This window comes from Eschrichtius robustus, chromosome 1 (genome assembly GCF_028021215.1).
Source record: "Eschrichtius robustus isolate mEscRob2 chromosome 1, mEscRob2.pri, whole genome shotgun sequence".
Lineage (NCBI taxonomy): Eukaryota > Metazoa > Chordata > Mammalia > Artiodactyla > Eschrichtiidae > Eschrichtius > Eschrichtius robustus.
The window spans coordinates 163,331,824-163,358,801 of NC_090824.1; the positions used below are offsets into that span (position 1 = coordinate 163,331,824).

A 26,978-nucleotide genomic window follows, 5' to 3' on the forward strand; every position below is an offset into this window, starting at 1 on the left:
TTTCTGTATTCTTCACTTGGTCTAGCCTGCCTTAGAACATATTCCAGGTGAAATGGAAATATGGAAAAACAAATGTGATGCTACACTATACATGCTGAGCACAGTAGAGCCGTTTTGGTTAATTTAGTTAATTATACATATAGAATAGCCTTCTTAAAACATTTTATATCATATTATTCTGCTAAAAAATCTTCAATGATTCTGTATAAAAGAAGCCATCATCAGCTAGGGCTCAGGAGGAAATGGGAGCCAACGGAGAAGGACCCTATCCTACAGACAGAATCTGGCATTAGTAAAACATGGGCACTAATGAACTCTTTATGAAATATTTCCTTTGCCAGAAGCATTAAGATCACAAGGTTCACTTCCTGTGTATTAGTTTTGTCATGTCTAGTTACCTTCATTCTTAATCTGAATCTTAGTCAAGGCAATAAAACAGAGATATTTTCAAAAGAGAGACCAGACATTTCTTCAACACCAAATATCAGGCTTAATGTATGCAAAGTACAGATGAGAATAGACTGCAGAAGGAGACAGAAGAGGAAAAGGTGATAAAGAAATAAGAAGGCCCTCTGAGAGGAAGCACATCAGTATCTCAGTTGGCAGAGCCATTAGGGAGAAGGCATTGAGCCTTTCTCTTTCCTGCAGAGTTTGATGAATCTCTGTCCAGAAAAGATAAATTTCAGAAGCAGAAGTTTACCACTTCCCTCAGGACATTGCCACCCTTAAAGTCCTTAAGTCCACTTATCTGGAACCTGTAATACAAATTAGAATGCAGTGGTGTAATAGTAGTGCAATGATCAAACATCGATTATTTCAATGTTGAGGTATAAGTCAGCATTTTAGCCTTTCTGATGTATATTAACAACATGGAAATGTAGTAAATTCCTGAAATTTTAATATGAGTAGGCTGAGGCATCAAAAGTTAAAAGATGTGACCTCTGAGCTCTCCCAATTCTCACCATTCACCTCACTTAATGGATATTCAAAAACCCAACAATTGTTAGCACCAAGAGAACCACTAATGTTAGTAACCACTAATGTCAATAGCTTACAGCTAAATTCAACAGAAGAAAACCTAGAAAAGGTTTATTTGTTCTTCTGAAGATTTCAGAAAACTTTGTTCAGGTGGCTTTAATTACTCTACAACACTAATATGTCCTAAAAGAACATCCTAAAGACAGAAAAAATACCCTTATTTGTAAACTTGAATTTACCATTTAATTCAACAAACATTTCTAGAGTGCTTGCTAGTTGCCAGCAAACAAACAGAACAGCAGCAGAGGTGGCAGGGTTTTTAACAAGCCAGATCAGCTCCTCACCCAGTACCACATTAGTTAAACCTAAGTCAAAAAACAGTCCCACAGGGACTTCCCTGGCAGTCCAGTGGTTGAGACTTCGCCTTTTGGCGCAGGGGGTGCAGGTTCGATCCCTGGTTGGGGAGCTGGGATCCCACATGCCTCGCGGCCAAGGAGCCAAGGCATGGAATGGAGGCAGTACTGTAGCAAATTCAATGAAGACTTTAAAAATGGTCCACATTTAAAAAAAAAATCCAAAAACAAACAATCCCACATTATAATGGGCCTTTTTATTTATCCCCCTGTGCACTCCTTTTCTGGCTCCTCCTCTTCTGCCTTCAACCCTGATGGTCCAGAGTTTCTGTGGCCTCACAGCCTCTCGGCCCACATCTGCTTACACTGCTCTCAAAAGGACAGGATGGGGAGAAGGGTCTCACAGAGTGAGAGCAGGGCGAGAGGCTGGAGACTCCGGGCACAGCCACTTTGGGAAAAGTGTCCTGCCTTCCATGCTCACCTTGGTCGGTCCCACCCATGCCTTTGGTTCCATCCATCATCCATAGTCCAGTAACTCATAAATCCATACCTCCAGCTCCCAACAGTTCTCATGAACTTCAAGCCCAGATTTCCAACGGCCTACTCAGCTTCTCTACCAAAAGTACCTCAAATTCTACCTAAAACCCCACTCATCATCTTGCCTCTCGCCTGCTAGTCTTGTCAGGAGTCCGTCGTATGTAACGGAGGGTGCCATCCGCCCAGGTGCTCCAGGTGGAAATATCAGTCATCCCGGGCTGTTCTCTCTCCCCAAGTCCCTGCAGTTCTGTAGCGGAAAATCCTTCCCCTCGCGTTCCTGCCTCAGTCTATCGACAAGGGGACTCCTGCTCCTTCTCAGCTCGGGGAGTGTTAGAGGGAAAGTTCTCACTCACTCTTTCCCAAAGGAAGGGGAGTAGCCCTTCTGTTGATATGACAGGACATCTGCTGGCCCATTTCCCCGTGGGTGGGGTCACTGAGCCTCAGAAGCTCCAAACAAGTCCGACCCTGTCTCTTTCTTGTGCTGCCTGCTCGTGGCTGGTGAGCACAGCCGGGTTCTTCTTTCGGCTTCCTGTTCCCATGCGGTAAGGGCACCTGGGGCAGGGCTCAGGAACTGCCTTCTTGAGCAGCCTGGGGGCGACCATGTTCTCTCTTGCCCTCTGCAACTCCGTGTTCTTCCAGGCACAGAGTTTGTGGGGCAGGTTCACGATGGTCCACGCAGCCGGTGGGGTACGTGAACTCCAGGTCTGGTGGGTTAAAAGAACCCATCCACCCATCAAGACAAGTGCCAGGGTCAGATTTAACATATAAAACTGACCACAATTTGGTTCCTTCCTAATTTCTCAACCATGTCTTCACCATCGCTCAACTTCCTCTTGTCCTTTTACCTCCAACTATGTCCTGCCAGACTACATCTAAAAGTCAAACATGAAGGGAGGTACATGAGTGAGATCTTTTTTGAGTCCCTGTGTGTATGAAAATGTCTTCCTGTTTACCTCAGCACGCGAGTGACAAATAGGCGGCATGTGGGATTTTGAAGTCTGACTACTTTCCCCTTAAAACTCTAAAAACTAGCATTTCCTTATCCTCCGAGATGGAAATCCTTAATGGGTGTTAGGTAAAAACTAGGTTTTGTGATCAAGTAAGTTTTGGAAACCCTGGATTAAAGACAAGAAGTTTCTTAACTGCCAGGCTTCTCAGAGCCCTAATATAAACTGTGAAGCTTCAAGAAGATACAGAGAGCCCGACATTTCTCAAATATAATAGGCAGTGCATTTCAAAGAAACGGTGTTCTATAAACCGACGTCCTGAAATTTTCATCTCATTGTATGAAAAGAATCAAAGCAAGGCCTCTTCCAAAGAGGAAAGCCATTCCTAGCTTTGGCGGGTCTTAAGGCATCTCTTCATGACCGTTCACCCTAGTTTTCTGGACACAATATACTCTCAAACCTTGTTGGGAATGTAAATCAGAAAATTTCTAAACATTTGTTTTTCTTTCTTCCTAAAAACACATCTCTTTTAGAGGAAGGTGCTTCTTATGATTCTTCAGTGTGTCCCCCTTTTCTTCAATGTATTACCCACAGGTCTGAGATAATATTATATTTGCTGTAAATTTATGTTAATAGTTCAGAAATTCAACAGGATGGTGTTTGGGATACATGCTTGCTGCCTTTGAGGAGTGAGAAGGGCTGCTGAAGACACGAGCAGCTGCAGGAAGGTAGGAGAGCCTCTCCTCCGAGTTCTCAGGCCCAGGCCCCCAGCTGGGGACCAGGCAGCGCCTCTCCGCTGCCTTGAGTGCAGCCCTGGGCCAGATCTCAGGTGGGCAGTGCCCTGGTCTCTGCTTGTGGCGGCCCCCATGCCAACAGCAGAGCCCAGAGCCCACTGTGCCAGCCTTCCCTGCGATGATGGCCGCCCAATGCCCACCACGGGAGGAATGCCCTTGTGCCAGATCTCCGCTGCTTGTGGCTGCCCACACTGTTAACAATGTTCGTTTGAGATCATAGGACTGAACCCTTCTCTAAGCCAGTGTGCGCGTTCTAAAATAACACCCAAGCCAAGAAACAGCTGGAAGAAGAAAATTCTGAATACATTTCTTCTCTTTGTTCTAGCAAAGATTCAAACCGGTGTTAATACTTCCGAATAATAAAACTTCATTAAGGAGGTAATAGACCGGTGAGAAAGGCAACCATTTTAAGCAAATTACTGCAAAATCAAATGAATGCAGGCCAGGAAAGGAAAGATGGAATTGCAGCCCTCTTCCCCATCTTCTCCTGAATATATTCATATCTTCGACATAAAATCATCCCACTTTTATATTTTACTAGGAGCTCAAGGTCCCTTGATTCTTCAAAAGAGACTCGCTGTTTATTCATGGGCAGGCCTACGCTAAAGAATTCTTTTGAGTCAGCAGATGTCAGTCCCAGGACCCGTGTTAGGTGCTTCAGAGAGACATCTCATGGTCTGTGAATCAGACTTGTACTGTCTGATGAACAACTTTAATTCATCTGTATATTTATTTGGTTCTTGCTTCTCCTGCCCTTAGGAGTTGATCTGCTTTGCTGCTGCCCTCATGAGTTGACCCGTATACACAGGCAAGTTCTAACCTATGACTTATTACCTGAAAAGAGATAGAGTCACCTGAACACACAGTGAAGTCTTCCCTCCGGCACTTTGCACAAGCTGTTCCCTCCGCCTGAAACATCTCCTCCTGGCTGTCTTCCTCCCTGCATATCACAACCACCTGAAGTTATTTTCCTTTAATAATTTTTTCTTTTTTTTTTTTTACCTGTTTGTTGTCTGTCATCTCCCACAGGACTGTAAACTCAAGAAGGCAGGGACACGTCTGTCTCATTCACCTCTGAGTCCCCAGTGCTTAGAACAGTACCTTGTACAGAGAAGGGGCTCTGTGAATACCTGTTAAATAAATAAACATGCCATCCCCTCACTTGTTACCCATCCTTCAAGCCTCAGATTTTCCTCTGGGATGCCTTCTCCGTCTCCCCAAGACTGGTGCAGGCTGTGCACCTCTGAGCTTGCACAGCCCCTAAACTGCATCACCTGCAGCTCGCCACATGTGCTGACACTGTTCGCTTGCCCAGCTGCCTCTCCCACTGAACTACAAGCAACTTGAGGGCAGGGACTACGTTATGCTTCCCATGATATCTATAGTGTCTAAACGGTGCCTAACACTAACTGTTGTTAACTGAATGAACATTTTTCTCTGTTGCTTTTCTTCAATCTCCTCCTCTTCTAGATAGTCCTCTAGTTTAAAAAGCTGTGAGTACATGCATATATTTAGACTATACTTGCTGCAAAAAGGATTTGAGATAGCTATAAATATATCTATATGTATTATAATATTTAGAGAGAACACCTACAAGGGAAAGAGGGAATTGAGAAATTAGAAAAAGATATAATGTTAGTTACATCAAGCAAAGAAACACTCTTTTACTTGAAAATTCCAAGCAATTTAGACAATGGTTCCAGGTACTACTCCACCGGCACATGTGTGAATTAGCTGAAGTACTGCCTCAATTCTCCTTTCCTTTTGCATTCTATGTAAAAGTTATTACACATTCCAGAAAGGAATTTGAGGGGTACTGGTGGTTAAATGGTAGAATTCTCACCTCCCAGAAAGAAACTGGAAAAAATCAGTTATCAACTTCATTTTGCCTGATAATGATCACATAATATACAAAATTAGAAGTCAAGGTATCTCAGTGGACCAAATGTGGTGTGTCCCTGGGGGTGGAAGAGAGGAGAAGTAAACATTCACTGGGGTCATTACCCTCGCCTCACATTGACAGAAAACTGCAAGAAGCCCGAGGGCAAGAGAAGCAGTGGTTTCCTCTGTGCATTCCCACTCCCCCCCCCCCCCGCCCCCCGCCACCGCAATTCCTCCCAGGGGGTCTCTCTTGAGTGTGATCCTGGGGACCACTGAGTGCTGTAGTGAGGGAGGGGCTCAGGCTGGGGGGTCAGCTTGACCTGGGCTGAATCTGGGCCCCTCCAACCTCAGCAGTGGAATTTTGGGCAAGTTACTCTGACACTCAGTTTCCTCATTGGAAAATGGGGGTTAAATAAAGTAAACTGCTCAGTAAGTATTGAGGACTAAATGACATATGAATTGCCCAGCACAGTGTCTGGCATGGGTAGGTGCTCAGTAAACATAATCGCCCTCCCCCCACTTCCTGGTTTCTAGGCTGGTGAAGCCAACTCTACCATCACTGCCAGGAATCCAGCTCTGCAGTAAGACTTACCCCGCCTTTCTCGTCTTCCTCCACCCCTGCCGGTGAGAAGAGTGAAGTGAGAACGCAGGCCCTCCTCCCACAAATTCCAGCTCAGGTCTGTTTCCAAAAGCCCTGAGCACAATGCTGGACCCAACGCAGCACACCCCACTCTGGCCTCATAAATAAAATTGTCAGATGAATTCACAATCTCCTTTTCTTTCTTCCTACTTAATAGCATAGGATTTGGTGTGAGTGAGTATCACTACGTAAGATTTTCCTAAATACCAGCTTTATATTTTAGATGTCATCTACTGAGTTTGAAACTCCATAAATAGAAAATCATATAAAATTTCTTCTGTAAGTTCTAGCAGCAGGTCAGTGGGTCAACAGAAATAAAAACAAATCACCTATCTGTCTGTTTGTTTTAGCTAGACAGATTAAATCTATCTAACCTGATTCAAAGTCACGTGTAATTCTGACTTTGCTGATTTCTGAAGAAAATGCTGAGAAGGCCTTGCAATGGGGCTGAAATACATGTTGTTTATGTTCAGTTACTTCATTAAACTGAACTTTAGGGCTTCCCTGGTGGCGCAGTGGTTGAGAGTCCGCCTGCCAGTGCGGGGGACACGGGTTCGAGCCCTGGTCTGGGAAGATCCCACATGCCGCGGAGCAACTAAGCCCGTGTGCCACAACTACTGAGCCTGCGCGTCTGGAGCCTGTGCTCCGCAACGGGAGAGGCCGCGACAGTGAGAGGCCCGCGCACCGTGATGAAGAGTGGCCCCCACTCGCCACAACTGGAGAAAGCCCTCGCACAGAAACGAAGACCCAACACAGCCAAAAATAAATAATAAATAAATAAATAAATAAATTTATAAAAAAAAAAAAACAAAAAAAAACTGAACTTTATGGACACTTTCATAAAGTGAACATCTACAATGATCCTTCCAATTTTTACCTGTGGAGATGTTTCTGGTTTCCAACTCACTCATTTTTATTGCCTCCGTTCATCAGATAAAATGAAGATTTTGAGGCCAAAGGGGAATGACAGGGAAGATACATCCTGAAAACCTTTCAAAACTTATCCTCTCCTCAGACAATGAAAAAGGATATTTGTCGTCCCGGCTTGTCCCCAGACCGTCGGTGGAGGGGGTGGAAGCGGGTCCGGGACGGCCTCTCCACCAGCCCGTGGTGGCGGGTTCCGCGCACACTGTCAGCTGGGTGGAACGCCGGCTGCAGAGAGAAGGAAGAAGAGTTGGCCTGTGACCGTGACATTGCCACTCACCCTCAAGAACACCAACTGATCACAACAACAGACGACAAGGCTGACTTTATAATTTTACTGGTGTCTATGACTGTGCCTTGAGTCAAGGTAAATAAAATGCAGCACATGGAGCTGTTTCTACATCATTACAGAATAATTTAAAATAGTCTTTAGTGTGTGAAGATGAAAGCTGAAAGAATGATATATTAAAAGTTGTCACAATTTGGAGACTATGGATTCATACATCAAATCCCAGGAACTAGGAGATAAGCATGAAATGTAAAAGAGGTATACTTAAGACAGAAACGAACTGAGTACCTACAGCGTGCAGTGTGCAGAAACATAGATGTGGCATCCAGAAATAAAACGGGATACCTACTGGGGACTGGGGACTACTTGCTCTATACGGTGTCTTTTTATATTTTTGATTGACTCAACAATGTTTAAAAATTCACGTTTGGGGCTTCTAGTGAAAAATCTGAACATCTTGGCCACACTGGTCCCAAATTCCCACTTGGCAATGGGGACTGAAATTGAGAGTAGCTGCTCTCTGCAGGTGGGACACCAGACCACTCAAATGACTTCTTACGTTAGACATCTGAGTTTGTGACCCCTGAGTCAAGGAGAGAAAAAAGAATACTACCTGAATACAAGTGGGAAACACACAACTCTTTATCAACTCATTATACCCCAAATGGCACAAATGAAAATACAAACAGATTCAAGATAAATCCATGGTCAATAAACACAAAGTCCTTTATTAAGGGAGGCTTGGGTGACATTCTTAACATTTTTGAGTTTGGCATCATAAAAGGCAACCTTTTTTTTTTCTTTTAACATCTTTATTGGAGTATAATTGCTTTACAGTGTTGTGTTAGTTTCTGCTGCATTACAAAGTGAATCAGCTATATGCATACGTATATCCCCATATCCCCTTCCTCTTGCGTCTCCCTCCCATCCTCTTTATCCCACCCCTCTAGGTGGTCGCAAGCAAAAACCAAATCCTAGGCTGGACCATTCTACCTCACATAATGGGGCAATGTGTATACAATATTATGCCAGAGATGTCTGTGAAATACATGAAAACAGATTTTCTTTTATGTAAATTGAATCATATGTCAAATACCTAGCTTACTATGAAAGGAATCCTTTGACGGAGTATGTCTTTCTGGGGGAGCTTCTTTTAGTTAAGAATTGGTTGCTAATTTTTCTTTGTTAAACACACAGATTTTCTCATATTGGATTTGGGAATGACTCCTATTTCTCCCGAGTGGACTGATAAAATGTCTGGACTAGTTTAGTTGAACAGTTCTGTCAGCAAAGGGTCCCAGGTCCCAGCCTGTCTCAGTTCTTCTCTGTTTTTACAATCCAAATCTATTAACTCCTAAAATAAAAGAGATCTTACTGAGGAACAACCTCTGGTACTGGAAGAAAAATATCCATTGTGATAGGTAAGATGGATGTTGATCTCAGACAAGAGAGCACACTAATCTAGGGAGTGATAAATTGAAACACCTTTGTTAATCAAGAGGATGAATACCCACGGCACACTTTATCAGGACCTGCTTACACAATAGATATAATTGTAAGAGACAGATTACTTTGTTCCAGGATAAAAGAAAAGGGAGGACTCTCTGGTAATAAAATCACACGAATGTTAACTGTACTTGAAAACAACATTTTCATCTAGGAGTCTTAGAGCACAACTACTGCCAGACTGAGCTCCCAGAGGCCAGCCTACAGAAGGGGCATTGAGGGTCTTTAGAAGGGGATCCAAGGGGACTTCCCTGGTGGTGCAGTGGTTAAGACTCCGTGCTTCCACTGCAGGGGAACTGAGATCCCACATGCCGCACGGCGTGGCCAAAATAATAAAATTAAAAATTAAAAATAAAGGGGGGTGGAATCCAAAAAGCAGAAAGCTCTTGGAATGTCTTCTGGACTTCCTATTACACATATATTTTCTATTTACACTTGCCTCTTTTGCCTTAACCCCTGCTGGCCCAGATCCTCTATTATTACTTGGACTCAGTGTGTGTGTGTGTGTGTGGAGGGGGGAAATCTCTGGCCACATTTGATATTTTCTTCTCTTCCTCACCGTGGCACAAGTTCAACTCTCTGCCCCTGTAGTAGTTGATCTTCTTCCAAACTATATTTGACTTTAGCCCTCTCAACTCACAGGGCCTTGCCCATCAAATGAATTAGAGCAGTTCAGTCCAGGAAGCTGGAACTGGAGGAGGTTTCACAGTGAAGGAGTCTGTTAAACACTATGGTGTTTGGTAGTTGGCCTAAGTCTCTGGCTCCCAAAAAGCTAGGGACAAACAGACACACAGTTCTCCTGTTCCCACCAACTTCCAATCTCGTCCTTGATAAGAGCTAAAATTCTGTTATTTAAAAATGTGTTTCTTAAGCTAACTTTAATACAAAAAAGAAATAAAACCCTACCACCCTGAAGGCCAAGTACTTCATTTTTTCTGTTCCTTTTCAAGTTTTATCCATAGTTTTTACATGGTGGCACCCGTAGCACATTTATTTTTTGTGATCTATTTTCCGTACTTAACATTTTGTAAACAATCGTCCATATATTATGTAATCCTTACAGTTATTAATTCAATAAGCGTACAGTATTTCATTTCCAACGTTCAAAAGGCCAAAACTCCATTATACAGTTCAAAGAACTTGTGGTTTGGAATCAAAGAAAACAGTCTCAGTCCAGAATCTTCCACTTACTAACAAGTTACTTCGTCTTCCTTATCTGTAAAGTGGAAATGATCATCTGATAACTTCCTCACAGGCTTGTTGAGAAAACGAAATTAGATTATGTGTGTGAAAGTTGCCTTATCCCAAGGATACTGGGTGTTACAGACTGAATTGTGTCCCCCAGAATTTGTGCATTAAAGCCCTAATCCCCAATGTGACTGTATTTGGAGATGGGGCCTTTAATTGAGGTTAAATGAGGTCATAAGGTAGGATCTAATCCATCGGACTGGTGTCCTTTTAAGAAGAGGAAGAGACGCCAGGAGGACACGCACACTGATGAAAGGCCATGTGAGGACAAAGCAAGAAGGCAGCCATCTGCAAGCCAGGAAGAGAGTCCTCAATAGAAACCAACACTACCAACACCTTGATTTTGAACTCTGCAGCCTCCAGAACTATGAAAAAATAAATTTCTGTTGTTTAAGCCACCCAGTCTGTGGTATTCTATTAGGGAAGGTCAAGCAGGCCAATACACTGGGCATCAGAAGGAGGATGGATATCCAGGTGGTGGGACACTGGAGAGCATCTTGTTAAAGGTGAGGCCACCCTGCAGAGCCCTTCTGTGGACAGCAGGAGTGACATCATCGTTAGGGGCATCCCCCAGCATTCTGAGCCTCCCACACCCATCTGCTGCCCATGCCATGTCACCTCTGAAAGCTGCAATCTGGGATGAATGCCTGAAAAGAATGTTGGCAGGGTCTTGTGACTTGCTTTAATCAATGGATCATGAGCACACGTGATATACATCTTGTCCAAACAGAAACTCTCACACCCTTCCTTCTGCCATGAGAATGCCATGTCCCAAACAGCGGATGCTGCTTCAACCTCAGTTGCAGAAGGGGAAGATACAGGGAGGAGAGCACAGCAGGGAATATGAGTGAAAAACAAAGGTTTGCTGAAAGTCCCAGAGTTTTTGAATTGGTTGGTACTGTAGCAAAGCTGACTGATACGGCAGTGATGGCAGAGAGACTGCAGTGAGATGGAGAGTCCTGCTTTTCACGAAGAGCAACAAGGGAAGTGTAAAGTCAAAAGATCCTGCAAATTGGTGCCTACGTGTTTTGAGGAGGGCCTCAGGCTCAGGTTCTGACAAGCACCACCCTATCTGAAAACGTGGGACCCAGACACTAAGTAGAGAAGAGAGGACTCCTGCGCACCCGTATACAAAAGCTCCTCCACACTGATATCTGGGATCCGGTGCTGGACTACCCATAGGTAGACCAAGCACATTCTTAGGATACAAGCAAGAAAAGGGCAACACAGAAGAGGAAGACTCTATTTGAGAGACTGTCCAATAACATTCAAAGTATTCATTGTGGGAAAAATCAAAATTTAGCTGGATTTCCTTATTTGTTTGTTTGTTTGTTTGTTCTGGATGGTTTAATAGTTTTTATTCTGAAATACATAGGGATGGGAGGTCCAATAACCTCTTCAAGGCCCGGGCCAGCATTGGTCTTACTGCAGGGTCCCAGGCACTAGAAAGCGGATGGGAATGGCACATGGGGAGCGGCAGTGTCCTTGCTGGCTGCCTGAGATAATGCAGGGGTGAGGTTTAGCACCAGGAGGCTCAATAGGAACCTGAGCAGTGAAGGGGTGGCCAGAGAATTGTTTCACATTGTGACTGAATTGCCAGGGGCTGAGCATGGAGAGGAATGACCGAGTGGTAACCCAAGGCAGGGGAAAGGTGGATTCTGGGCTTAGGTCCCCAAATCTGAGAGAGGGCAGACTAGGTGGAGTACAGACCAAACACCAAGGTTCCATGAACCTCAACAGTGAAGGACAATGAGGTCGGGTGGGAGGGTACAGGTGCTTCCTGAGTTGGCAAGTAGCTAGCCACAGGCAATTCTTACTTAGTTTCTGTGGCTGGGCTTTGGGGGGAGGAGGCGAATTCAAAGCGGTTCAAGGTACTTCTGGGAATTGAATGTCCACTTGCAGAGAGCCCCCGTCTCAGGCTCTCCCCGCTTTGCCGGATTGCATGCTCCTGATTGTTTCTGAAAATACCTCTACGTGGATGGCAAATTGGTTCAGGTTTCCAGGTATTAGGGTGGCTGATAGGGCGGGGGTGACATGGCTAATGCTGATAGCAGAACTCTTTCCGAGATGAAACAGGACACGTGAATCCTCCAAAAGAAGCAGCGTTGTGGATTTGCAGGGCAACGGCAGACAGGACCACACTCTCAGAGCACTCCCCCCAAGGACCGAGACCTCACGCAGGTGTCTTTACGTGTAACACCATCTGCAGTCACCTCACATCACCTGTGAAAGCTGCAGCCTGGGGTGAATGGCTGAACGTGGCAGCTGGCTTTCCTTACCTTTCCTGGGGGGAAGATTACTTCCTCTAATTACACACTATTGATCTATCAATGTGACCTACATTTGCATTGATTCTTTTAGCAGATGTACCGCATCGCTGGCAGATCATTAACTTTGTGGCTAATTAGAAACCCCAGATCTTTCTTACATGACTAATAAACCACAAGCAGATTCCTACTACTAAGCCCATGTTTAGTCATGAAATGAGCTGAAGTTTGAGAATTGGAGAGTTGCTTATTGCCAACTCAAGGAGACTGTCATTATTAAAGGTATATACGCTATAGCATATTCTTTATACGTGAATGACAAAGCCACACTTCTTTCTTGCAGCAAAATCAATTCTCGCTTACAGCTGTATTTCTATACGATGTTATTAAAAGCAGGAGAAATGTAATTTGCAACTTCTCTCAAGTGAAATATAGATTTCTAAATGCTAGAAGGATGACCAAGTACATTCCTGCATTGTAAGAAGTTCTACTGAGTTTTAAAAAATATATTTAAAACATTTGAGAAGACAGAGATTAAGCACATTAATGGTTCCTTTGAAAAGTCTTGATCCAGAATATCATAACCTCAGTATCTTTACAAGGGGATGCCCAATCACTGTTCTCAAACAGAAGCAATTCTACATAAGACAACTCTCAGTAGCTTCATTTGTAGACATTATGATAACTAAAGCGCAAGAAAAAAAAAAATTCCTGTCAGAGCAACAGATATTTTTCTGGAATACCACTGTCAATACTAGATATACATACTGACAGGAGCTGCACTGGATGTGATGATACCATTATTTTACGGTATGAGGACAGTGTGCTAGCCTGAACCAGGGGTCATTTATGTGACAACTTCACCCATCTCAGCAGCAAACCAGGAAGCAAAGAGAGTCTCTAAGCAACAAAAACAGAACCCTCCAGGAGAGCACTTGGAAGGGAGCCCCTCAGGTTCTCCATTACCCCTTACCTGAGCCTAATAAACTGGACCACCTGGCTTTTCAGCCCAGAGCAGGTGAAAATAAGGTGAGGATGAGCAACACAAGGGAACAGGGGCTGCTGGCTTATCAGAGTGATAAGCAAAAGGACTGCTGACCATAATGGAATTCAGCTCCGTGCTTTCCTTCTACAGATGAGAAACCAGGACCCAGAGAGATGAAGTGATTTTTCTCACGGTCACACAGCCTGGCAACTGGAACTCAGGATTCTGAGCCTCCTGCAGGGTTCTCTTCACCTCACCATTTTGTCTCCTTTGCTCAGTCGCCCACATAAAATCAGTTATTTTTGAGATTGTAAGTGGATTTTTGCTGACATATACAGAAAAAATAAAAAATATTTTTCCAGAAATGTTCCAGACAAAATTTTATTATGTTCTCATAAATCTACTGATGACCCAAGATTCAATTAAAGGGTAAGAGCCCTGCTAAGGTATCTGGCTATCTTGCAGTATAAACAGCATACCTACCTTTTAAACTGCATCCAACAGTCTCATCTGGGGTAGGTGTCCGACAATATTTTATAAAGGTTAGCTACAAGTCCCAAGGCTATTTATTGACCTTCCCATGCTTCCTCCTATAGAATTAAAATGCTACCTCAATCCTTCTAAATTCCTCTATATATTTGAGCTCCCATCTGTTTCCCTCCTCCCCAGTAGAGCAAGAGGTGGAACAGGAGACTGGGTAGAAGTTCAACAAATCATAAAGGCACTACTAGACATGGTGTGTTAATGCTTGGCTCTGAGGTCACCCTCGCACTCACTAATTTGTTCTACAGGACCTCCAGCCCGCCCACAATGCTGTTCAGCTCTTCCTTCGTTCATGAAAGACTGACCCCTGGTTCTGAATACATTTCTCTGGGGAGAAGAGTGGAGACTTTAAAAGGGCAGGAAGGCAGATTCCCTGAGTTTGCAGCGCTTCTTATTTATATGCAGGCTATAGTTAATGGACGATGTTATAGGTCCCCTCTTTTAAAAAGAGTGAGTCTAGGGCTTCCCTGGTGGCGCAGTGGTTGAGAATCTGCCTGCCGATGCAGGGGACACGGGTTCGAGCCCTGGTCTGGGAAGATCCCACATGCCGCGGAGCGACTAGGCCCGTGAGCCACAACTGCTAAGCCTGCGCGTCTGGAGCCTGTGCTCCGCAACAAGAGAGGCCGCGATAGTGAGAGGCCCGTGCACCGCGATGAGGAGTGGCCCCCGCTTGCCGCAACTGGAGAAAGCCCTCGCACAGAAACGAAGACCCAACACAACCAAAAATAAATAAATAAATAAATAATAATTAAAATTAAAAAAAAAAAAAAAAAGAGTGAGTCTAACAAAGGGACAACTCTGCCTCTCTTGGGAACCCAGCTGGAGATCATTCCAGCCACAGCCAGGGCCTCCTTTGGTTCTCATGATGAAGGGAGGGAGGGAGTCAGGAAGACCTGCCCACTGCAAAGAAGAGGCTATTAATTCACTCCCTGGGGGCTAAATGGAGCATTTTAATTCTACCTTACAAAATGAGCAGGATAAAAAGGATTTCATAGCTTGGTTAGGGACTCTATTATATCACTATCAAAACAAAACAAAACAAAACAACCTTAAAATGAAATTCAAAATACTTTACAAATCTCCAGGATCAGACGTGCCAGCGCTCTGCCAGCCGTCCCTGACCTCAGCTCCCCAGCCTCCTCCTTTGCCCTCTGCAGTGTCAGAACTGGGCAGCAGCTGGTGCTCAGCCACGCCAGATGGCTAGATCTTGAGTTCACAAAAATGTAAGGCTCCTAACTTCTGGGAATAAGGTCAGGCTTTTCTCCCAGCAGTCGGCCAGTGCTACACTATCTTCAGGCTGGTCTTAGTCCAGTCTTACAGGGTACTTTGACTCTCAGAGCCCCTGAATCACCTGAGTGGGTAGTTTTTATTTTATTTTTAACATTGAGACTATGCCTTTTTTGCCAACTGAATTTGGGATCCAATCTTCCCCCAAGGACCAAATGAGTCCTGTTGTGAGGATGAAAAGAAGCTACAAAGAGCAGAGCAGAGCAGAGAAGGTGCTGGCACCCAAACCTACTGACCTGTGACCTGGCCTGTCACCATATCTGTATCCCATGTGTTGCCCCTTCCTAGTCCTTATTTTTAAATGAAAGGTAAAAGGGAAGAAAAGTTAATAAGATAAACTAAGCATAAAGATTACTCTAAAAAATGACAGTGATAAAACAGTTTGTTTTTTAAGGCAGCAAAGGTCCAAGCAGAAAAAAAATCAAAGCAGTCAAAATTATCTCAGAGGACCAGGAGGAATAATCTGTAAAAATAAGAAATAACAACAAAGCATAAAACATGCCCAGAGTGCAGGGTTTAGGGTTCATGGTGGGGCTCTTGTTCCCGGAAGAGGCAGTTGAGAAGGTCAACATCCCAGGTGGGGCTCGCACAGGCATCTCACCTGGAGAGGTTGGTGGGTGACATTCTGCTGACCTAGCGGACTGCAAGCGGTGAGACCTGTTATCCTGCCCCAGCACCTTCCCTCTCGGCCCCCACATGGTGTCTGTGACAGTGGGTTCCAACACACGTTTGATGAATTATTATTACGTTTCTAAATAATTAGGATCCAAAGCAGAGTGTGTGATGTATATAGGGTGTAGAGAAGATATTAGAAGCCCTGTTTCCACCACTCAGTTTTCTATTTTTTGTGTAATAATATAACAGTACAGGGGTATGTATATATAACTGACAAACAAAAACGTAACCAGATTGGGGATACAAAACTCTTTTTTACTACTAGGATGCATGATCAAAAAGTTTAAATGACAAAATGTTGAGAATTATTGAAACTGGTCATGGCTATATGGGAGCTTAGTATTCTATTCTTTCTACTTTGGGGGATAGCTAAAATTTTCCATAATAAAAAGAAGAATTTCCACTTCAAATCCTCAGGGATGGGCATGGGCATGGCAGAGGTTAATGCAGACCCCAAGCCCCTGCAGGCATATTACTATCTTTACAGGAAATACCACACAAGCCCCCACAGAGGTAGAAGTTTTAAACTGTCCATTCCCATCCCCACCTTCCTGCCTGGTGCAATGTCTTCAGTGGAAAGAGAGGCCTTCTGTTGAGTGCAGTTCCCCTTTGGCTCCTAATATGATCATGACTAGAGAAATTAGTTCTGGGTAAATTGGGTCTGCCCATTTATTTCCTCCAGAAGAAGCTGATTTGCTTCTTATGTGATGATGGAATGATGGAAAGGAACTGTGGAAGGGAGGAACTGGTTTTTGTGAGCTAAGACTTGAGCAGTGACGGGGCAGGGCAGCAGGAGCCTGGCCTAGAGGCAGGTTAAACAGGAAAGCAACTGGCCAGTAGAGTAAGGCCAATGGTGTCTTGTCCTCAGAGGCCAGAGGGGTCAGATAGGTATTTTAGGTCCGGTAGGAAAGGAGTCAAGGCACCTGAACGTGGCTTCACCCCATCACCTGCCTCTTCCTGCCGTATGAGACAGAGGTGAGGAAGAGTCATGTGTGGGCACGGATTGCCCTTCTTCCCTCTCCTTTCAGTCTCGCTGCATCCTGAACCACGCCAGATACACCACTGTGATTAAACTTGGTAAAATACTTCACTGAGTATAAAAGAGATCTGTAATTTGGAATTAAAAAAAAAAAGTAAGGGGGATAAATGCAACAAAATTGACAAAGTGTTGAAAATTATTGAGGGAAATGGGTGAAGGTGGTCAAAAGGCACAAACTTCCAGTTTTAAGATAAACAAGTTCTGAGGATGTAATGTATGGCATGGTGACTAGAGCTAATAACACCATAATACATATTTGAAAGTTGCTAAGATAGTAGATCTTAAAAGTTCCCATCAATGAAAAAAAATATTTGTAACTGTGCGTGGTGATGGATGTTAACTAGACTTACTGTGGTAATCATTTTTTTAAAAATCACATACATATTTAATTAAGAAACTAATAATGCAATATTACCCAAATAAAAGTAAGCACATGCTTAATTATCATGTTCCATATTTCAGAGAAGAGGCATTAAGGATTTATGCCATATGTTTATTTACAAACATATCATATCTAGGATGCTGAGTTCAAGAGTTTGATCCTTTTTTCAAAGAGACTGCACATCTTAAAATGCTCCTCTTCATATCTGTCTCATGGATTATTTTTTAAGCAGTTGGTGTCTTACTATAAAGAAAGGTGCAGTAAATCCAGACCCAAAGTACAAAGTCATCATAGCTAGTAACCACCACTTGTTTTCCACTGAAAATGGTAAATTCTTCCCTGGACCCTCCTCATAGTGGCTCCTACGGACCACTGAGGTTGTGAACCTCCGAATGCTCTGTCCCAACGCAGTGCTGTTAGAAGCTCGGCGAAAGGCGCAGAGACTGAAGGTGGAAGAAATGGCAGCAGCACACCAAGCCCTCCTTTCCTCATGACCTTGTTCTCCTCTGTATTGTGGTAATCATTTTTTGCAATATATACACAGAGCAAATCATTATGTTGTATACCTTAAACTAATACAATGTTATATGTCAATTATACCTCAATAAAACTGGAAAATATTAAGACTGGTGATGAGTATAAGGGGGTTCATTATTCTGTTCTCTACTTTAGAGTATATTTTACATTTTCAAATAAAAAGTTTAATTTTTTAAAATTAAAATTGTGACACTATAATAAATTAAGGGTGTCTTTTTCAGCTTTAACCCAATAACTTACAGACATGCAAAAAAAGAGATGAAAGCTAAGTGCTTTACCATATGGCCTGCAAAAATTATTACTAAAATACTTTTCTTCACATGACTTTAAAGGACAAAATAAGTGTATAATTTCACAAAGGAACTAGGAAGGTATATCATAAAAGAAAATGTTTCTAGAGGGAATAAAATAATCTGGAATATTTAGTTAGATATAACAGCACATGGCAATTCTAAACAAAGCATATTGAGTTTTAAAAAAAACAACAAAATGTACATCCTGTTTTTGATTTAAAAGAGCCTTGGGGGGCTTCCCTGGTGGCGCAGTGGTTAGGAATCCGCCTGCCAATGCAGGGGACACGGGTTCGTGCCCCAGTCCGGGAAGATCCCACATGCCGCGGAGCGGCTAGGCCCGTGAGCCACAACCACTGAGCCTGCGCGTCTGGAGCCTGTGCTCCGCAACGGGAGAGGCCGCGACAATGAGAGGCCCACGCACCGCGATGAAGAGTGGCCCCCGCTCGCCGCAACTGGAGAAGGCCCTTGCACAGAAACGAAGACCCAACACAGCCAAAAATAAATAAATAAATTTATTTAAAAAAAAAAAAAAAAAGAGCCTTGGGTACTTTTCCTCACCCGACCACTTGCTCATGAAGAGGCACACATAGTGTCCTGTTCCTCCTGGATTCATACAGTCAGTCACAAGAGTTAGGAACGCCCTTACAGGCCTTTCAATCCCACTACGCAGCACCCTCGCCGTGGCCATCCAGCCTCTACTAGACCCCACAGGAGATGGGACCCGATGACTTTCCCAGGCAGGCCACTCCTTTTTCATACAGCCCTGCTTCTGGTATATTTTCCCTTAGGCTGAGCTGTAAAGTATCCCTGGGGGAATCTCTTGGGGGAATCTGCCCAGATGAGAGGTTTCTAAAAATTCATCATTATAAGGTCATTCTTCTCCATGAGGAACCAAGTTACCAAAAGTAGGAGGATTGGTCTGTGGGACCAGGTTCTCCACTTAACTTGAGTTCAAACTGCAGATGAGTCTGGGTGCTTGTTTGGAGACTCCAAGTTAAGTAGGTTTGGCATTCCTTTTGTCACCTAATACAAAAACTGGCAGGACTCATAAGGAGGAAGTCTTTTTTTCTCACCTGCAAGTGTCCCCCTCTGCCTACAGACAGGGGAGAGAATTCCAACCACTCAGACGTGAGCTGGTGAGAGCTGCCATCCTGAACCGGGCCCCTCCTTTGGATGGGTGAACGTGCTACTGACAGCTTCTTGGTTCCCAACAGTAGGGCAGGGTCTCTCCCTTACAAGGAAGGTGGGCCTTTCTCCAGCTCTGGCCTGTGACTGGTGAGGTAAGCCTGGTCAGCCCTGCCTACGCAGGGGCAGGTGGCCTAACTTCCAGGAAGAGGGAGGCGTGAGGAGGGATGTCCCATTTTGATCCCAAAGCCCCGCCCAAAAGGGCTCTGGGAGCTACCCAGCAGCTAGTAATAAAGCTAATAAAGCTAATGATCTGATCCTCCATCGGCTCCCTGAGTCAGCTCCCCACCAGTGAGAACCCAGAAAAGGGAACGGTAATCAATCAGCTTCCTCAACTGCCAGAATGTTATGGTTCAGCTTCTCAGATTAGGCACCATTAACACAGCCCTAACTAACTACTTTACCTGGCACCCTAAAAAATGGATAAGGAAAATTATCATCAGTGAATTTGGTTATTTTTGTGGGATTTCAAAGTTTTGAGGTGACTGTATTTCATCTGATGCTCCAACGGTGGAGGTGTGCAATCCGCATGGAGTATAAAACCAGAGATTAAAAGTAAAATGTTTCATCAATGCAATAATTCAGATGTTTCCTCTAAAGCCACCCAGAAACTTATTGAGAAATGCTAAAAAAAATTTTTTTTTCATTTTCTGTGTATTTTACTTGTTTGTGCTTAGGGAATTTTTGACATGTTTTGAAAATTTCTGGAGTTTCTGGAAATAATTTATGGTAATGGAGAGACTGACAAGCCATAGGATTAACTGTCAGTGGGATGTGCCACAACAGGGAAGGGGACAACCAGTGGGAGACTTCTGCCTGTGTCAGGATAATGACTGCCCCCTTTCTCCTTTCTCTTCCCTATAAACCAGCTTTACAGCTGTGGGATTGTGACGTTTAATAAGGAAAATATATTTGGTCTTCCTCCTCATTTCTGGCACAGAGCTCCTTTGGAATTTCCTAAGTGATGAGAGCAGCAAAGGTGGTTTTTGTTATGTTAATCAGGTGACTTTTGGAACACACCTAATGGTAGGGGCTGGTTGTCTGGAGAACCAACCCTGTGATTAGAGGGTTGAAACTTTCAGTGTCCCCCTCACCACCACCAGAGAGGGGAGAGGGACTGGAAGTTGAAGCAATCGCCAATGGCCGATGATGTCATCAATCATGCTTCTGTAATGAAGCCTCCATAAAAACCCAAGAGGCCAGGGTTTGCAGAACTGGGTTGGTGAACACATGGAGATTTGAAGACAGTGGTGTGTCCTGGAGAGGGCACAGAAGCTCTGTGCCCCTTTCCCACATACCTTGCCCTACACATCTCTTACATCTGGATGTTCATCTGTATCCTTTATCATATTCTTTTATAATAAACTGGTAAGTGTAAGTAAATGTTTCCCTGAATTCTATGAGCTGCTCTATTAAATTAATTGAATCCAAAGGAGGAGGAGGTCATGGGAACCTCCGATTTACAGCCAAGTTGGACAGAAGTTGTAGGTAACTCGGGGACCTAGACTTGTAACTGGTGTCTGAAGTGTAGAGGCGGGGCAGTCTTATATAGGACTGAGTCCTTAACCTGCGTCACTTGATGCTGTCTCTGGGAAGATGGTGTCAGAATTGAGCTGAATGGTAGGAGAATTGCTTGTTGGTGTCGGGAACCCCCTTCTGCCCATGGTGGAATTGGGTGCAGAACCCTTAATAGCCTACTCAGTCAAACTATGGATAATAGGGCCAGGACATGCCAGGCCAGGGCACAGTCCTTTTCCCTAAACCAAAATCTAGGACTGCCCACTTCCCCAGGGCTGCTGTTCTCCAGTGGGGAAGAGTAGAGAAAAGGCAAAGATCCACACCTCACAGGCATAAAGCAAGAACTTGCTTCTTGGTGGTTCTTAGATATGGAAGAACAGATGGATCCCACTTAGAGCCATCAGTAACTACGAAAATTCAGGCTCTGCTGGAACCATTACTTTTTTCTTCTTCTTTTTTTTTTTTTTTTTTGGAACCATTACTTTTAAAGACAACCAACCCGCTTAGATCAAATTATTTAAATAAGAAATATATTTACATTCTTAAATAAAAGATGGACAGTGAAGAGACAACCTCCACCCCTTGTTCCCCTCTCTCCAGTTCCCACCTCCCAATGGGTAACCACATTATTAGTTTCTTGTGACTCCTCCCAAATACTGATTATGCATGTACAGCAAATACATATTATTTCTACCCCCCCTTTTTTACACAAATGGTAGCATACTAATACACTGTTCTGTACCTTTTTAACTTAATTGCCAATTAAATTTCTAAACCTGATTCCAATTTCTTAGAAGTTCTTTCTCTAAATTCTCAAGATATAAAAATAGCCAAACAGGGACTTCCCTTGTGGCACAGTGGTTAAGAATCCACCTGCCAATGCAGGGGACACGGGTTCGAGCCCTGGTCCAGGAAGATCCCACATGCCGCGGAGCAGCTAATCCCATGCGCCACAACCACTGGACCTGCGCTCTAGAGCCCGCGAGCCACAACTACTGAGCCCGTGTGTCACAACTACTGCAGCCCATGCACCTAGAACCTGTGCTCTGCAACAAGAGAAGCCACCGCAATGAGAAGCCTGCGCACCGCAACGAAGAGTAGCCCCTGCTCGCCACAACTAGAGAAAGTCCGCGCGCAGCAACGAAGACCCAACGCAGCCAAAAATAAATAAAGTAATTAATTAATAAATTTTTTTAAAAATAGCCAAACAAAAATATTAGAAAACTCAACAAAATTAAAAGTAAAAACCATCAGAGAACATATACCAAGGCTATAACTGGATCACTCCCTTCTAGACGGTTCATCTTGGCCAATTTCTCTAAGCCCTTATATCTATCTCAGGATTACCTGGTCCTCAAAGCCTAGGATCACTACCCTCTTCCCTTTCACTGCCTCCCTCTCATCTCCATTTAGCCACAACCAAGCCTCTCCCCTGGGGGGTGGGGGTGGTGTTTGAAATAGAACTTGATGCTCTGTTCTCCTCTCACCCCTGTGTCTCTTCCCTTCTCCACAGCCAAGTTTCCTGATGAAGGAGTTGCCTCAACTACCTCCTCACCTCCCACTCACCCCTCAGCCCCCGACCCCTCTACTCCACTGAAACTTCTCTCCCCAAGATAACCATTGACTTTCCTTGTTACTAAATCCAACTGGAGGTTTTTCAGCTCTTAAGTTACCTGACCTCTTAGAACCATATGAAATTACTGACAATTCACTCTCTTTTGAAAATGTTCTTCTGGCTTCTGCGACTCCATGCTCTCCAGTTTCCTTCCTACCACTGTGGTGTTTCTTTCCAGTCTTCTATGCTGACTCCTGAACTTCCCGACCATCCTTTAAGTGCTGGCCTTCTTCAGGACTCTGTCATATAACTCTTTATCTTCAGCACGGACCTCTCACCAAAGCTTCAGACTTGTAGTTCAACAGCCCACTGGACAACTCTTCTAGGACTACCTGGCAGGCATTTCAAACCCAGCATGTTTAGAAACGAATCTGTCATCTTCCTCCCATACCAGCTCTATCTTGTGTATTTTGAATGTCTGGGAATGGCACCACCCTACAGCCGAGCCCTGGAAGTTTGGGGTCCTCCTTGAGCACTTCCTCCCAGCCCCTCCCCATCCCAGGCATCTCCATGTCTGGTCACTCTGACCTTCCAAACACTTCTCAAACCTGCTACTATCCTCAATTTCCCATCTACCCATTCCCCGGAATTACTGCAACAGCTTTAAAATTGGTCTTTTTGTCTCTAATCTTGTTTCCTCCAATCTAGCTTTCACAATGCAGTCAGAGTAATCTTCCTAAAACACAAATCTGATCACATCATTCGGCTACATAAAACCCATTAATGACAGGATTTTAAAAAATAGATCCTAACAAGTCGATTTTAAAGTTCACCTGGAAAAATAACCATGCAAGAATAGCTTGGAAAAATCACTGAAAAGAAGCATGAGAGTGAATTAATCCTACCAGAATTTTAAAATGTAATATAAAGCTACAGTAATCAGTTAAAACATTGTGATTCTGGTGTATGAATAGACACATAAATCAATAAAAGAGAATGGGAAGTCTCGAAATATAAGCAAACACATGTGGGAATTTAGTATATGATAAAAGTGGCATTTCAAATTAGTGGAGAAAAGATGATTATTCAATAAACAGTGTTGGGACAACTGGCTAGCAAATTGAAAAAAAATTAAGTCAGATTCACACTGCATACCCTACGTTAGCATAAGCTCCTGATGGACCAAAGATTTTAAATCTAAAGATGAAGGCACAAAGTATTAAAAGAAACAAAGAGAAGAAGACTTTTTACAAAGCCCTAGAAGCCATTGAAAACCATTAAAGTTTGATACATAAAAAAATGTAAATGTCTGCATGGAAAAAAAAAAATCCCATCACAAAAAAAGTCAAAAGACAAACGGCAAACTGGGAAAATATTTACAACTTATAACACAGATAAATGTCTACTTTTTTTAATATATAAAGAGCTCCTAAAAAATCAATTAGAAAAAGATCAACCACCCGAAAGAATTAAGGGCAAAAGAGATGAACAGTTTGTTCACAGTAAAGGCAATACATAATACATAAACATAAGAAAAAATGTACCTCACTCATAGTAAGAGAAATGTAATTTAAAAGAACACAGAGACATGATTTTTCATCTACAAGATTGACAAAGATCAGCTGATAAAACACTGAGCTGGGGAGGATGTGGGCAAACAGGCACTTTCATACATGGCAGGTAGGAATGTAAATTGGTGCAACTTCTATGGAGTGTGAACTGACACACCTATCAAAGCTATAAATGCATATACTCATTGCCCCAGCAATTCCACTCCTAGAAATTTTTCTTGCAGTTATATTTGCATGTGTATAAAATCATATGTGTATAAGGTTGTTCATTGAAACTTAGTTTGTATTTTTTTTTAAAGTCTGTAAGTAACTTAAATGTTCATCATTGGAGAACTAATTGAACAAATTATGGTAAATCCATACACTAGAATACTGTGCACTCAAAAACAAACAAAACAAAACAAAACAAAATAAGAATAAGGATGCTCTTGGGGAGCTGATATAGAAAGACCTTTAAGATATATTAGTGAAAAATGCAATGTACAGGAATGTGTATGGTTAGCTACCTTCTGGGTAAAAGGGTGGGGTGAAGTGAATTATATATTCACATTTCCTAATACTGCATAAAATATCCCTGAAAGAATAAACAAACTTGATAGTGGGGGTTGCCTGTAGGGAGTGAACTGGGTGACTAGGACAGAGATGGAAGGGGTATTTTCACTGCACACTCTTTTGATTATCTTTAATTCTGAACCGCATGAATATAAATACATATATATTCAAAAAACAACTAAAATTAAAATTGAAGAGCATATTACAAAGCTACAGTAAGTACACTGATATGCAAATGGACAGAGGAAATGGGCAGCCATATCAATGTAACAAAACAAACAGAAAGGGACTTCCCTGGTGGCGCAGTGGTTAAGAATCCGCCTGCCAACACAGGGGACACAGGTTTAATCCCTGGTCAGGGAAGATCCCACATGTCTCAGAGCAACTAAGTCCGTGCACCACAACTACTGAAGCCCTCACACCTAGAGCCCGTGCTTTGCAACAAGAGAAGCCACCGCAATGAGAAGCCCGTGCACTGCAACGAAGGGTAGCCCCCGCTCGCCGCAACTAGAGAAAGCCCACGTGCAGCAATGAAGACCCAGTGCAGCCAAAAATAAATAATAAATAAAATAAATAAATTTAAGAAAACAGAAAGAATCATATAAAAAATAAATTATTCAAGAACTGAGACAACAGGTTGGACACAGAAGAAAAAGGGTGGGATCTCTGTCTCAAGGCTCAAGACAAAATAAATCCCAAAGTAATAACAGTATTAGAATACTAGTATTAGTATTAATATGGGTTAAAAAAATTGGGTGAGTGTTTGAGAAATCTTGACATGATAAAGGCCATTCTAAACATACAGATTATAACACGGAAGTCACACAAAGATCAATACATTTGCCTCATAAAAATCAGAACAGAAAACTCCCAAACAAAAAAAAATTACTAAATGGAGAAAATATTTGGAATATATATGGCAGATTGTGGTGGACAGACTCTAAGGTGTCTCCTGATGATCGCCACCTCCTGGTTCATGCCTTTGTGTAATTCCCTGCCCTTAAGTGTGGGAAGGACCTGTGACTTTTTTCTCACCAATAGGATATGGCAATGGAGTGATTCCGTTTTGATATTTGAAAGCCTCTGTCTTGCTAGCAGAGGTGTTGGAGAGACCCCTCTTCACTGGTCTGGAAAAAGTAAGCTGCCATGACATTAATGGCCATGCTGGAGAAGCCCACGTGCCAAGGAAGTGTGGGTGGCCTGTAGGAGCTGAGGGGAGTCCCAGGCAAGAAACTGGTGCCTCAGTCCTGCAACCACAAGGAAATAAACTCTGCCCAAGGGAGCTGGGAAGCGCATTCTTGGTTCAGCCTCTGATGAGCCCACAGACTCAGCCAGTATCTGCACTGCAGACTGGTGAGACCCTGAAGCAGAGAAACCAGATAAGCCGTACCAGACTTCTCACCCACAGAAACTGCCAGATAATAAAATCCGTGTGGTTTTGAGCCAGAAGCTCATGGTAATTTGTTACACAGCAACAGAAACCCAATACACAAAAAGCCAATTTCCTTAATACATAATAAAGACCAATTAAAAACCAATAAAAGGATAGAGTACTCAACAGAAAAACAGGCAAAAGACTTAAAAACATAGTCTACAGAACAGGATATACAAACCGTCAAAGAAACATAGAGATGCTCAACCTGTCTTTTGTGTTATTGTCCTTAGCACCTCAGAACAGTGCCAGACAAGTAGGGGCTGCTCAATATTTATTTGTTGAATGAATGAATAAATTTCACTCATAATTAAAGGAATGTCAACTGAAACAATGAGATGCCATTTCTTACCCAGTAGATTAGCCAAGATTAGAAAGATGGATATAATTTGAATAGATGTTTCTCCAAAGATAATATACAAGTGGCCAGTAAGTACATGAAAAGATGCTTAACATCACTTTTCATTAGAGAAATGCAAATCAACTACAATGAGATATCATCTCACACACATTAGGATGGCTACTATGAAATCCACAGACAGTAACAAGTGTTGGAGAGGATATGGAGAAATTAGAACTCTGTACACTGTTGGTGGGAATATAAAATGGTACAGACAGTATGGAAAACCATATGGCTGTTCCCCAAAATATAAAACAGAATTGCCATAAGATCCAGCAATCCCACTTCTAAGAGTATATTGGAAAGAACTGAAAGTAGGATTTCAAAGAGATATTTGCATACCCACGTTTACAGCAGCATTATTCACAATAGCCAAGATGTGGAAGCAACCCAAATGTCCTTCCCTGCATGAATGGGTAAACAAAATGTGGTATATACATACAATGGAATACTATTCAGCCTGTAAAAAGGAGGCGATCTTGTCACATGATACAACATGGATGAACCTGGAGGACATTATGCTAAATAAAATAGGCCAGTCACAAAAAGACAAATACTGTAAGATTTCACTAACTTGATCTCGAGTGGTCAAATTCACACAGAGAGAAAGTAGAATGGTGGTTACCAGGGGCTGGGAGGAGAGGAAAATAGGGAGTTGTT

At 43.1% G+C, this 26,978-nt stretch overlaps 1 protein-coding gene across 3 annotated transcripts in view; it reads right to left on the reverse strand.

Moving 5' to 3' along the window:
- CRTC3 (CREB regulated transcription coactivator 3) overlaps positions 1–26,978 on the reverse strand; it is a 109,191-nt gene that overhangs the window by 35,558 nt on the left and 46,655 nt on the right. For all 3 annotated transcript variants that reach the window (XM_068558223.1, XM_068558216.1, XM_068558209.1), the window contains exon 3: positions 7,163–7,282. In XM_068558223.1, coding sequence (XP_068414324.1) covers positions 7,163–7,282 — 120 coding nt within the window. The remainder of the gene's footprint in view (positions 1–7,162; positions 7,283–26,978) is intronic.